This window comes from Suncus etruscus, chromosome 4 (genome assembly GCF_024139225.1).
Source record: "Suncus etruscus isolate mSunEtr1 chromosome 4, mSunEtr1.pri.cur, whole genome shotgun sequence".
In the NCBI taxonomy this organism is placed as follows: domain Eukaryota; kingdom Metazoa; phylum Chordata; class Mammalia; order Eulipotyphla; family Soricidae; genus Suncus; species Suncus etruscus.
Window position 1 is genome coordinate 155,776,702 of NC_064851.1, and position 12,330 is coordinate 155,789,031.

General features: G+C 42.9%; 1 protein-coding gene across 1 annotated transcript in view; it reads right to left on the bottom strand.

The window, feature by feature from the left end:
• Nucleotides 1-9,159: 9,159 nt before the first annotated feature.
• The window catches only part of LMNB1 (lamin B1), a 55,532-nt gene continuing 52,361 nt past the window's right edge, over nt 9,160-12,330 (bottom strand). Inside the window, exon 11 of the mRNA XM_049772730.1 lies at nt 9,160-9,527. Coding sequence (XP_049628687.1) covers nt 9,486-9,527 — 42 coding nt within the window. The 3' untranslated portion in view covers nt 9,160-9,485. The remainder of the gene's footprint in view (nt 9,528-12,330) is intronic.

The following is a 12,330-nucleotide window of genomic DNA, read 5'->3' on the forward strand; positions in this document are numbered from 1 at the left end:
GTGGCTCACATGAGCTTATGGGGCTCCAGGAACCAAGAAGATGGAAGACTGCACTGGATGGTTCTTTTTGTGCTGAAACTCGTTCATGTGTGGCCACACTTGAAACCCACCAGTCACCTATGAAACAGGCTACAGAGTAAATCTTTATTCTGGTAACAGCTTCTTCAAAAGGGGCCTAACTGATGAGAAGTTCTCTAGAGAAGACTTACACTTAGCAAAAGTAGAAATAATGAGAGAATCTAAATGAATCTGTCGATCTGCCTAATGAGTATTAACGGATGCTAACCTCATTAGCTGACGGGGATGTTTGTAATGGAAGATGCAGGCAGGCCCTCTGCATCCAAACCCACAGATCAATCTTTCCTTGCAGAGAAGAAGAGAGCTGACAGGTTGTAGCTCCTAATGCCGAGGTTGCAGAAACACCTGTGAGATACTCCTGCCCCCAAACTGAAAAGGAATCTGATCAGTCACATGCGTTTATGTAATTACTTAGAAATATTGTCCAGGGACACCAGCAACAGATTTTCTGTGATGGCTTCACTACTAATGCTTTTTGCTGAATAATTCATTCAGAAGACTTGAAGATATACCCCAAAATAAGGACCTTTCTTGAATCCTAAATCAGACCGAAAAATGGTTTAAAAAATTATAGAGGCTACAGAGAGCTGCAAAGACTGAACTCATGCTTTGTATGTGAGAGGCCTGGGTTTGATCTCCTGCACCAAATGGTACCTTGAGCACCAATGGAGCAAACACTGAGCTCATAGCCAGGATAAGCCCTGAACACAGAGCTGGGAATAACCCATGAGTACAGCCAGGTTGCACCCCACCTCCTAATTGTAACTATTAAAGAAGTTTGAACACAGATATTTAGAAGTAATTTATGGGGACCAGAGATATAGACAGAAGGTAAGGTTCTTGCCTTATACCTATCTGGCCTAGACTCAATTTCCAGCACCTCATATGGTCTCCTAAGCCCTGCCAGGAATGATCCCTGAGCACAGCTAGATATAGACAGAAAAACAAAAACAAATAATTTGCTGAGCCTGAGAAACAGTCTAAAGGCTGGAGCATATGCTTTGCTCGTATGCATCTAGGATTAGCACCAACAAGTCCCCTGAGTACTGCCAAGAATACCCCACCAAATGAAGATTAGCTTAAGATGTGTCAATAAGATTGTAGTTATGTTCATGTAAAGTCATTATCTTTCAGAGATACATTCTGAAAGATGGATGAAGAATTGAGGCCACATCTGGTAATGGCTTTAAAATAATCCAGGGAAAGAGGTATAAGAAGATGGAAGGAATAAGGCTGATTGGATAAATATTGAAATGGAACTGTTTGCTTCACTTTTATGAATATTCAAGCTGTTGCATTGAAAAGATGGCAAAAGACAAAGCAAAGCCAGGCTCATTGGCCTGACAGTTCTCTCTGCCTGACCTGCTCTGCAGGGCCAGGCAGGAGCTTGCTGTCCCTAAGGAGTGAACAGCTACAGACAAGCACACAAGAAATCAAGGATGGGCTTAAAAGAAGCTGCAAATTCAAGGTTGGCCATTTTCCATAGTGACACTGGATGTGCCAAGATCAACTGCCACTGCTGGTTTCACTGAGAGAATGTAAGTACCATGTCAGTGCCATGGTCATGACAGGATGCTGGAGAGGATGAGGAGACAGCAAATACGGTGGCATCTATTACAGCCAAGATGGCTGCCCGCGGCTGTAGGGGAAAAACCAACCTCATGGTCTCAGAGCACCAGTTTAAATACTCCACATCCATTGGCCAGAGAGAGCTGAATGGCTGGAGCAGCCAGGGTTCAATCCACCCACAATGAGTAGACCCAGTGCATGACCTGGAGTGATCCTACAGCACAGATAGAAAGTGCCCTGGACACTGCTGAGCAGAGGAAGGCGGATGGCCACAGGCACGAGCCAAGTCCTCTCACTCAGCATTTGTGTCTCCATGAAAAAGCTGGTGATGACCAGACATGTTCCCCAAATCCTCTGCATCCCTCCTCATACCCTGAGCATGTGGGGGCACATTTCCTGCCAAGGACCAGATAGGGACAGGACCTGAGACACAGTACAGGGGGAGAAGCGCTTGCCTTACATGCAGCTGACTTGAGTAACCCCTGAGCCCAGCCTTCCTTAGTGTGGCCCCCAACTATTAAAAAAAAAAAAAATCAAGGACAAAGAGACTGACCAATGTGGCTAAGCTTTTGCAGATAGTTATAGAGCTCATAGATGCCTCCTTCCTGTCAAGAACAGAGGGGACCCCAACAGTCTCATGACTAAGAATTTCAGTAACTGGAGATTTCAAAGGGAGTTTATCTAGAATGAAAAAATCCAGGTACCCATAGCATCTAATGGGAACCATCCCTCTGTCGTACAGTGTTCTGTCAACAAAGGGAAAAGGGAGATCCAGTTCATTCTACAGTATCTCCAGGAATGTGGAGGGACTGAAGGTGAGTAGGATGATGAGTGAGTGATCCTTAAACCTCTGGATAAGTCATCCCAGAAACTGCATTTTATGGTGCCTCTATTAGGGGTCTTTGAATTATGGCCCGCGGGCTACATATTGTATTTGTTCCTGTTTTGTTTCTTCACTTCAAAATAAGATATATGCAGTGTGCATGGGAATTTGTTCATAGTTTTATTTTCACTATAGTCTGGTCTTTCAACGGTCTGAGGGACAGTTAACTGGCCCCCTGTTTAAAAAGTTTGAGGACCACTAGATTGAATACTGTCAGATACAGTAGATAGATAGAGCCAAAGGCCCTGAAGAAACAGCCATGCTGACCTCCTGTCTCACCTTCCTCCCAGTCCCCTAATGGAAAACTTTGAAGTAGTCATGAGATTTTAATCCCTGTTTATCTATGTAGACCTTTGACTATATTGATATAATCGTCCCTCATAATCTATTCCAATCCATCAACCCTCTGCGGAAAATTTTTTACAGGTAATGGAACTGAGAAGCAGTGATATTGGCAATTTCTAGACACCCCCCCCCAACTGATATAGGCAATTTCTAGAACATACCTCTCCCACCCACACCCCAGGGCTTCTCGGGGGCATTAATCCTGCTCTTAGAGGAGTTCTCCATTCATAGAGCCAGTTCAAAGGCAGAAACAATGCTGCAATTTATTCACTTTGCAGCTTCCTTGTGGGAAAGTTCAAATTTGGGAAATCATCTCTACTGAACTTGGCATGTGTGAAAGAGTACTTCATTCTATTACAAAATCTTTTACCTGCTTTTTAATAAATAGCTGAATCACAAATTCTAATCATTCTTGTTATTCAGTCCTCCCCACTGCCCACCTGGATAATGGGGAGCTGCAGCCTATTGGGGTTTTGCTAGTCAATCCCAGATACATAGCACAGCCACCCTGCCAGTCAGGTCTTGCTCTTCTGTATAGCTCAGTCCCCCACAAGATTTAGTTCCATCGGGGTGAAGGAGGCATAGAATTTGGGGCCTTATTTCATGCCAGGAGCCTACTCCAGACTCAGTGCTCAAAGGCCACTCCCAGTGGTTTTCAGGGGACTCGATAGTGCTGAGGGTAGACTCCATGCTTCCTACATACAAAGCTTGAAGCTAAGTCTAGTGCCAAGTAAACGTTTATGGTGTTGGCCAAGAGCAAAGCATTTGGCTTTCCTCCTCCTTCCTCTTTTTAGATCTTATGATGCTTTTCCTAGGAGAAATGAGAATGAAACCAGACACTGTGTCTGCTCTGTACTCATAACCTGAACCAACCCATCACTCATGAGGTTTCCAAAATTACCCCAAATGCCCAGTTACTTCCGGCTTTCTGGCGTCATTCTAAAGTCACCAAGTGTTCCTTTCTGGCCCACCTACCACCTTTCCTTTACCACCTAGGGCCAACGCCAGGCTTGCAGCCATAAGCACTACTTTCCTATGGGCCCACAGCTGCATCCCAGTTCACAATTTCTTTTATGACACACGAGGGAAAGAACTATGCAACAGGAACTAAAAAAATGTTTCCAGCTCTTTTCACCAAGGTTCAAATTTCCTAACAATTTTGTCTCTTAGCAGGACAAAAACTTATAAGAGCAGTGGTCTAAGGGGATAGCTGCGGAAATGGTTCTTTGGAAAATTTGAGCTTGGCTCAGTCCCTTATGACCCCAGTTACAATGCTGCGGGAACAAAGGATGAGCTGGCAGACTGGAAGGTCGGTCACTATCCCAGGCTTTGGGAGAAAAAATACCGCTGCCAGGGTCTAGGTCAAAAGGAGTAGTGTTTGACAAAGATTCCTGTAAGCTGGGAGGCTCCCTGGTTCAACGGTAGACCTGGGAGGACAATGGAGAAGGGAAAAAAAGGGAACCAGTAACCATGGCTTGAAGAACTAGATGATGAATAAGGCTTCTGAAGATCTTGCTCAGCCACTTAGCAGAATCCTATTTCTGCGAGAAGTGAGACCTTTGCTATACTATGTGACACATGGGTCCCTCTTTGTGGTCTTATTGCAGACTTTTCAGCTGGCTGAACTTAAATAACTGGAGAATAGAAATGAGACTTGTGAAAATACCTGAATGAAGTCAAGAAACCAAATAAACCAGTCTGAGAGTAATTATCCAGTTTGAGTCAAAAACACTGAAGGGCCGAAGAGATAGCATGGAGGTAGAGCGTTTGCATTGCACACAGGACGACGGTGGTTCGAATCCCAGCATCCCATATGGTCCCCCGAGCCTGCCAGGAGCGATTTCTGAGCATAGAGCTAGGAGTAACCCCTGAGTGCTGCTGGGTGTGACCCAAAAACCAACAAAACAAAAAAAAAACTGATGAAGGGCTGGGGTATAGCTCAATATTAACTTCACAAATGCAGGTGTGAGGCTCCAGGCTGATACCCAGCACCACAAAAATAGTGACGATAATGCTGGATGTGAGAGATAGCTCAGACCCTGTTGCAAGTCAGCCCCTGAAGAGGTTGACTGACTGAGGGATGGAGGATGAGGTCTTTTCCCTCCAGCTCGGAACACGCGTCTGCCACCCTGTCCAGCCGACGGTTCTGAGGTGAAACGGCGGGAAAACAGCTTGCAGTCAGGCTTGTGGAAATATTAGCTTTATTCAGTGGACAAGACTGAAGTCCAAAGTCTCAGCCTCAGTTCCAGCCAAAAGCCCCTCGCCTTCCACTGACCCTTGTTTTTATCCCCCAGAATCAGGTACCACCCAATGGTGGGATCAGATACTACCAATGGTGGAAGCAGAATCAGGTACCACGCTAGGGTGGGGGCAGAATGCCAGGTCACACCCTAGGGTAGGGCACAATCACTGATCAGGGTAGGGTCAGTAACATAATAATCCCATAAAATGTTTACATATAGAACAAGACCCAAACACATGCTTTGCACATAGGCATGTAGAAACCCCAGTTGGATCCTTATAAAAAATGTTTACAATTCAAGGAAGCATTTTTATTGTTGGTTTTTTGAGCCACACCCGGTAACCCTCAGGGGTTACTCCTGGCTATGTGCTCAGAAATCACTCATGGCTCGGGGGACCATATGGGACATCAGGAACAAACCGAGGTTTGTCCTGGGTTAGCTGCTTGCAAGGCAAATGCCCGACCACTGTGCTGTTGCTTCGGACCCTAGGAGCATATTATTTTAAAATTAAATCAACAACAATGGTCTAAAGACAATAGCCGACAGAATGCAGAGATCATACACAGAGACCAGAGCCATTTAAAAGACTATATTGTCAGGGGCCGGAGAGATAGCACAGCAGTAAGGCGTCTGCCTTGCAAGCAGCCGATCCAGGATGGACGGTGGTTCGAATCCCGGCATCCCTATAGTCCGGTGCCTGCCAGGAGTGATTTCTGAGCACAGAGCCAGGAGAAATCCCTGAGTGCCACTGGGTGTGATTAAAAAACAACAACCCTATTGACAAGGGAAGTACCAAACCACTGAAATAGGTTTAAGAGCTGCAATTCTGAGCAGATTTGGCTGGCATTTACATGAAGGATCCCATTCAAGGTGATGTAGAACTTTACAAGTGTAAATCTGGGTAAATGTTTTGTTATAAAGTAATCATGCTACTGAATAGGCTAAGCCCTGAAAGTGAGGTATGTTTTGTCTCTGGAGAAGGGTCACCAAAAGGATTTATATGTTAAAAGAGAAAACGGGTGGAGGGGCACGCAGAGACACTTGCCTTGCAATTAGCTGATCCTAACTAGATCCTTGGACCACCCCCTTGGAGCCCCACCTGAATGAACACTGCCTGTACCAAAACTCCAACAACCTCAGCATCACCACTGAGAGGCAGCCCACTACCACAAGGTGAAGAAAGCAAGCTATGTCTACCTAGTACAATCACCAGGGAGCTGCCACAAGAGATCTTCAAATTACTTTGTAAAACTATCAAAGCTCTGGATCAGAGTACTCACTATACAGTCAGTGCTAGCAATGAACCATATTTTAAAGCCCTCAGCAAGAAGCAATCAAATCCTTTGGGAAAATCAGCAGATGCTGTTAAATAGATCAGCACCAAGAGCCCAAGAAAAGAAGAAACTATAAACTTCAGGTAATTAAAATGATTTCTTTTAAACATTTATTTATTTAGGTTTTTCGGCTACACCTGGAGGTGCTCAGGGGTTATTCCTCGCTTTGTGCTCAGAAATTGCTCCTGGCAGGCTCAGGAGACCATGTGGGGTGCCAAGAATCAAACCCGGGTTCTTCCCCAGGGTCGGCCACATGCAAGGCAAATGCCCCCAGGCTGCACTACAGCTCCGACCCCTAAAGTGATTTTAAAAGTGAAATAGAATACATCAATAAAAATCGAGCTGAAGTGCATTTGTGCACGCAAAAATTTGGTTGTTGCATGGTCCCCAAAGCACTACTAGGTGGCCCCTGCCCCACAAAGGAAGAAAATAAATGTTTAACACAAATAACCAACCACTCTGCGGTGGCAAAGGCTCGTGGGTGTGTGTGTGGTGTCAACACGGCTTGCCATGCCTCCTCCTACCTCACCTTGAATCTTTTTTTTCACCTTAAGTCACAAATCGTCAGACTCCAGAAAGAGCAAGCTAATCCTAAATCTACTCTGGACCTCATCAGATTCTGCACTAGCAAGATCTTGTATTACAACTGTCAGTTTTTTTAAAAGCCCAATAAAACTGTTATTTTCTCTAACCTAACTCACCAATTTACCCAGCAAAAAGAACCTCAATTATATCTTGATGACAAGAACCCCACCTTGTGGCAAAAATGTTCAGAGCCAACTTTGGCCATATTCCATGTGGCCATTCTCATTCTGAAGACAAATCTATGATGAGAAGTTATTTTATCTGCTTCACCAGACAGAATTTCTAACCCAACATTTTTCTTGTGTCTATGACAACACCCAAGTATGCAGTATACCTGTAAAGTGTAGTAATTCTGGGACTTTGTGAGTTACTGTCAAGAGGAAGTGGTAGTCTTTGCACAGCTTATGAGACTGCAGGAGTATTTTGAGACAAACCTGTCACTAGGTTGTTTTCTGCATTGTGCTAGTATGGTTCCACTTTCAACAGGATCAAGTCAGGTATCAAAAGCAAGCACAAGAAAAAAAGGTACAAAACCCAAAACTAATGACACTTTAGAGGCTGGAGAGAGAGCACAGCGACAGCGAAAGGGCATCTGCCTTGCATGCGGCTCACTGGGAGGGACCCGGTTCGATTCCCAGCACCCCATATGGTCCCCTAGCCTGAGTACAGAACTAGGAGTAACCCCTGAGCACTGCAGGATGTAAAAAAAAAAAAAAAATGACACCTTGGGACTGAAGAGATAGCATGGAGGTAGGGTGTTTGCCTTGCATGCATGGTTCGAATCCCATATGGTCCCCTAGCCTGCCAGGAGCAATTTCTGACCCAGGAGTAACCCCTGAGCGCTGCCAGTGTGACGCAAAAAAAAAAAAAAAAAAAAAAAAAAAAAGCCAAAAAAAGACACCTTAATTACTGTGCTAACATCACCATCCCTTGTAGGGCACAGCTTAAAAAGGAAAACATTCAAACAGTATATTTTCCCAATTTTAAGTGAAAATAAAATTATATTCTGGAAATACCAACATCCCCAAAGGGAGGGGGGTTGGGAAGAGGCAGTGCCTGTCATACCCAGTGATGAACAGGAATTACTGCTGGCTTCCTACTGACGAATTATTCCTGGTGGTGTTCAAGGGACCATATAGAATGCTGGGGATTAAATCCAGTTCAGGTGTGTACAGCCAAGTCCCTTGCCTGGTAGTCTATCACTCCAGCCCTCCCACTTCCCCTTTTGTGTCCATTATACTGTTTTTATGGCCCAGTGGCTTCCCTACTTAGACTTTTAAACATTTGTTAACAGGCTTAAAACAGAAAGCAGGAAGTATGATGGCTCACTCAAACACTTAGAGATTACTGTTATTTCTTTTGTTTGTTGGGGGTGGGGGGTGGGTCATACCCAGCAGTGCTCAGGGGTTACTCCTGGCAGGCTCGGGGGACCATATGGGATGCTGGGATTTGAACCATTGTCTGTCCTGGATCAGCTGCGTGCAAGGCAAACACCCTACCCTGTGCTATCTCTCCGGCCCCTACTGTTATTATTTCTGATAAAGTGGACGAAGACCTCAAAATAGTTGTATGTACTTATTCCTCTTTAAAGTCAAAGCTTTAAAAAAAATGCAGTTTAAGCATATAGTCAAATTGTTTTCAGAGAAAACAAACCTCATAACTTCTTCCCTTCAAAAACCTTTTTCAAGTTAAAAAAGGACAGTAGATCAATAGTAAAACAGGCTTTTATTTGTTAATGTCACATAAGAAATTTAAGCAAGTTACACTATCTTAAAAACACGAACACTAATACATTTTAGGAGATCCTCCCCCGCCCCCCATTTCCCATATGAATTAAGAATCTAAGAGAAGTAACCAGGATTTGTGGAATCCTTCATCCGAGTGCTTCCATGATGATTAGGAGGTTTATATTGCCTTCTTACAAAAGTTCTCTTTTCTACTTAAAAAAAAAAAACTTGCAGCCTTGATTGTTTATTACAAAAAAATTCAGTACAAAAGTTCAGTATGTTGAAAATCCTTCCCCCTCCCTCACAGCACCGTTATATAGAGCAGAGAATCAAGAGCAGATTGCTAGTCTAGATAAAGCAATCTTCAAATTATACCCAGATACACAGTGGTTTCATTGACCCTCCCCAACCCTCCCTCTTGAAGAACTTAAAAACAAAAACCACAAATACATACAAAAATTCAAAAAAAATTTGAGACCCTTTCCAAACAGTACAGTTAGTTCAGTGTCAATCATTCACATCTTGCAACAAAACGGATGGACATGATGTTCTTTTTAAAAAGTTCAGTGTCAAAAAAGGAAATTAAGGCCATCAATTCGCAGCTTTAAAATTCACATAAAGGAAATATAAAAATATTCTGTGCTTCTGAGAAGGCTCTGCACTGTGTGTAGGTAAGGATTACCATGCTTTTATGTTGAGGATGACAGTGGACGTGAAACGTTTACATAATTGCACAGCTTTTATTGGATGTTCTTGGGGCTCCCTGATGAGGAAAAACAGAAGAAAATTCAATGACACAGTATTTTAAAGCATGACAACAGATATTACTAAGCCTTATATTAACCTCACTTCACAGAAACCCATTTCGTATTTATCCTTCCGCTTTTACAGGCTTCTCTAGAAAATTCCAAAACAGTGATTCTGTCGACTTAGATTGCAAAATTAGATTTCCAGGAAATCACTGTTTTTTCAGTCCTCGATCAGTTAAATGAGAGATTCTATTCCCTAAATAACTTCAAAATGCAGCTGAAACTGAAAGCTGCTGTTTCATACCCTCCCTTTAAAACTAGGGAATCAGGAGACCAGTGGACAATATTCTGAATCTCCACCAAAGTGATGGAGCTTGCTGGAGCCTCTGCCTCCACATCTGGAAGGAAGCATTTGCACTGGTTTGTTCTCCATGGAGATCAGGTACCACAAAGTCCCAGCAACCTATTTGACTAGATAAAACTGATGTCTTGAAAGTCATGGAAGAAGCTACCTGCTAAAGAGTGCAAGACCCCTAGCATTCGTTCTTTCCGCTGAGCAGGCAAAAACAGTTGATCTACCCCCTTATGAACCTGCAAAGTTATTTCCACTGATTAAAAAAAAGCTTCTCGGGCCCGGAGAGACAGCACAGCAGCGTTTGCCTTGCAATCAGCCGATCCAGGACCTAAGGTGGTTGGTTCGAATTCCGGTGTCCCATATGGTCCCCCGTGCCTGCCAGGAGCTATTTCTGAGTAGACAGCCAGGAGTAACCCCTGAGGTGTGGCCCAAAAACAAACAAACAAACAAACAAACAAACAGAAAAAGCTTCTCTTGGGGTCGGAGAGAAAGCATGGAGGTAAGGCGTTTGCCTTGCATGCAGAAGGGGACCCATATGGTCCCCTGAGCCTGCCAGGAGTGATTTCTGAGCAGAGACAGGAGTAACCCCGAGTGCTGCCAGATGTGACCCAAAAACCAAAAACCAAAAAAACAAAACACAACAAAACAACAACAAAAAAAATTTCTCTTTTTGTTCTTCATCTTCAAGTTCAGTCACTGTGCAAGAGTTTCATCTCAGGAAACTGCAGTGGCCCAAGAGACAGTTCTCACTATTCTCTCAAGTTCTCCTTGCTCCAAATGTGCAAAAGCAACTTAGCCCTAAGCATTCTAGACTGTCAACGTAACACCATCTAATACTCCCTCTCATACTGATCCTGCAATACAATAGAGTTACATTTGTGGGGAAGTGATGGGGTGATCTGAGCCCCTGAGCTTCTCCTGGTTTCAAACCCAGGGTTCTGGTGTGCAAAGCCTATACTACATCAAGCCCTGTGTTGTCTCCCTGTCCCCTTGACAGAAACCCTTCGAGCGCCATCTCCCGTGCCTGGAAGCTAGCTGCCCTGTTACATGTAAAGGCTGGACTGAGGCACTAAGAATATGGAGACTATTCACTCAGAATACTCAGATGAATGCAACTTCATAACTAACTCCAAACCACAGAAATCAGGAGAATAAATGTTTTTAAGTCACAGTATTAAGTGGTTTAAAGCACAGAAAGCAACATTTGCCTTCAAATACTCTAAGAACTGACCACTCCCCCAATTACTAAACATTTTCTATAGATCCTCTCAACTACCTTTTCTTTTACTAGTTTGGGGGCTATAGTGGGTGGTGTTCAGTGCTTCTTCGTGGTTCTGCACTCAGGTATCAATCCTGCTGGGGCTTGGAGAACCATATGAAATACCATGTATCAAACCCAAATGAGCTGCAAGCAAGGGAAGCTTCCTCCCTGCTGTACTATCATTCTGGGCACCTCCTCAACTTCTCTTGGTAATTAGTCTCCCCAACATTTGACCTACTATTCATTTTGAGTCACTAGAGAAACATCTCCCATTACTGTTTCACTTCCAGTCATTTTAAAGCTTCCCATCAAGATCAGAAAACAGATTTTACTTGTTTCTTATTAATACCAAGTCTATAATATCAGTTCTTAAATACTCTTTTAAAATATATAATAAGGTACACATACCAAATATATATATATATATATATATATGGTATCCTAGCCAAAAGATCATTCTACCTTATAATTCACCTTGACTTCATGGTTCTCAACTTTGAGATTAAACTTGTAAGGGAATGATTACTAGGGGTACAACAGAGCAAATGAAGTAAACTAACAACTAGAGGTGAAGTTTTGTTAAGGAAAGGACATTTTAATAAATGATTAGACTCAGTTTGAGACTATGAACTGAAGACTCATTAGTTAGTAATAATTCTAATGTAATTAAAATCAAATTGAGTTCTTTTTTAAAAATTCTCAAAAGCCCCCAGATCAGCTCAAATTTACCTTGCTCTTAGATGATTAAAAATTTAATATAGCAAGAAATATTTTGCAATGGGGTGGCTGGAGAGATAGCATGGAGGTAAGGTGTTTGCCTTTCATGCAGAAGGTCAGTGGTTCAAATCCTGGCATTCCATATGGTCCCCCGAGCCTGCCAGAAGCGATTTCTGAGCATAAATAAAGCCAGGAGTAACCCCTGAGTGCTTCCGGGTGTGACCCAAAAACCAAAAACCAAAAAAGAAAAGAAAAGAAAAGAAAAGAAAAGAAAAGCAAAGAAAAGCAAAGAAAAGCAAAGAAAAGCAAAGAAAAGAAAAGAAAAGAAAAGAAAAGAAAAGAAAAGAAAAGAAAAGAAAAGAAAAGAAAAGAAAAGAAAAGAAAAGAAAAGAAAAGAAAAGAAAAGAAAAGAAAAGAAAAGAAAAGAAAAGAAAAAAGAAATATTTTGCAATGATTCATACAGGTTTTTTTTTTTTTGGTTGTT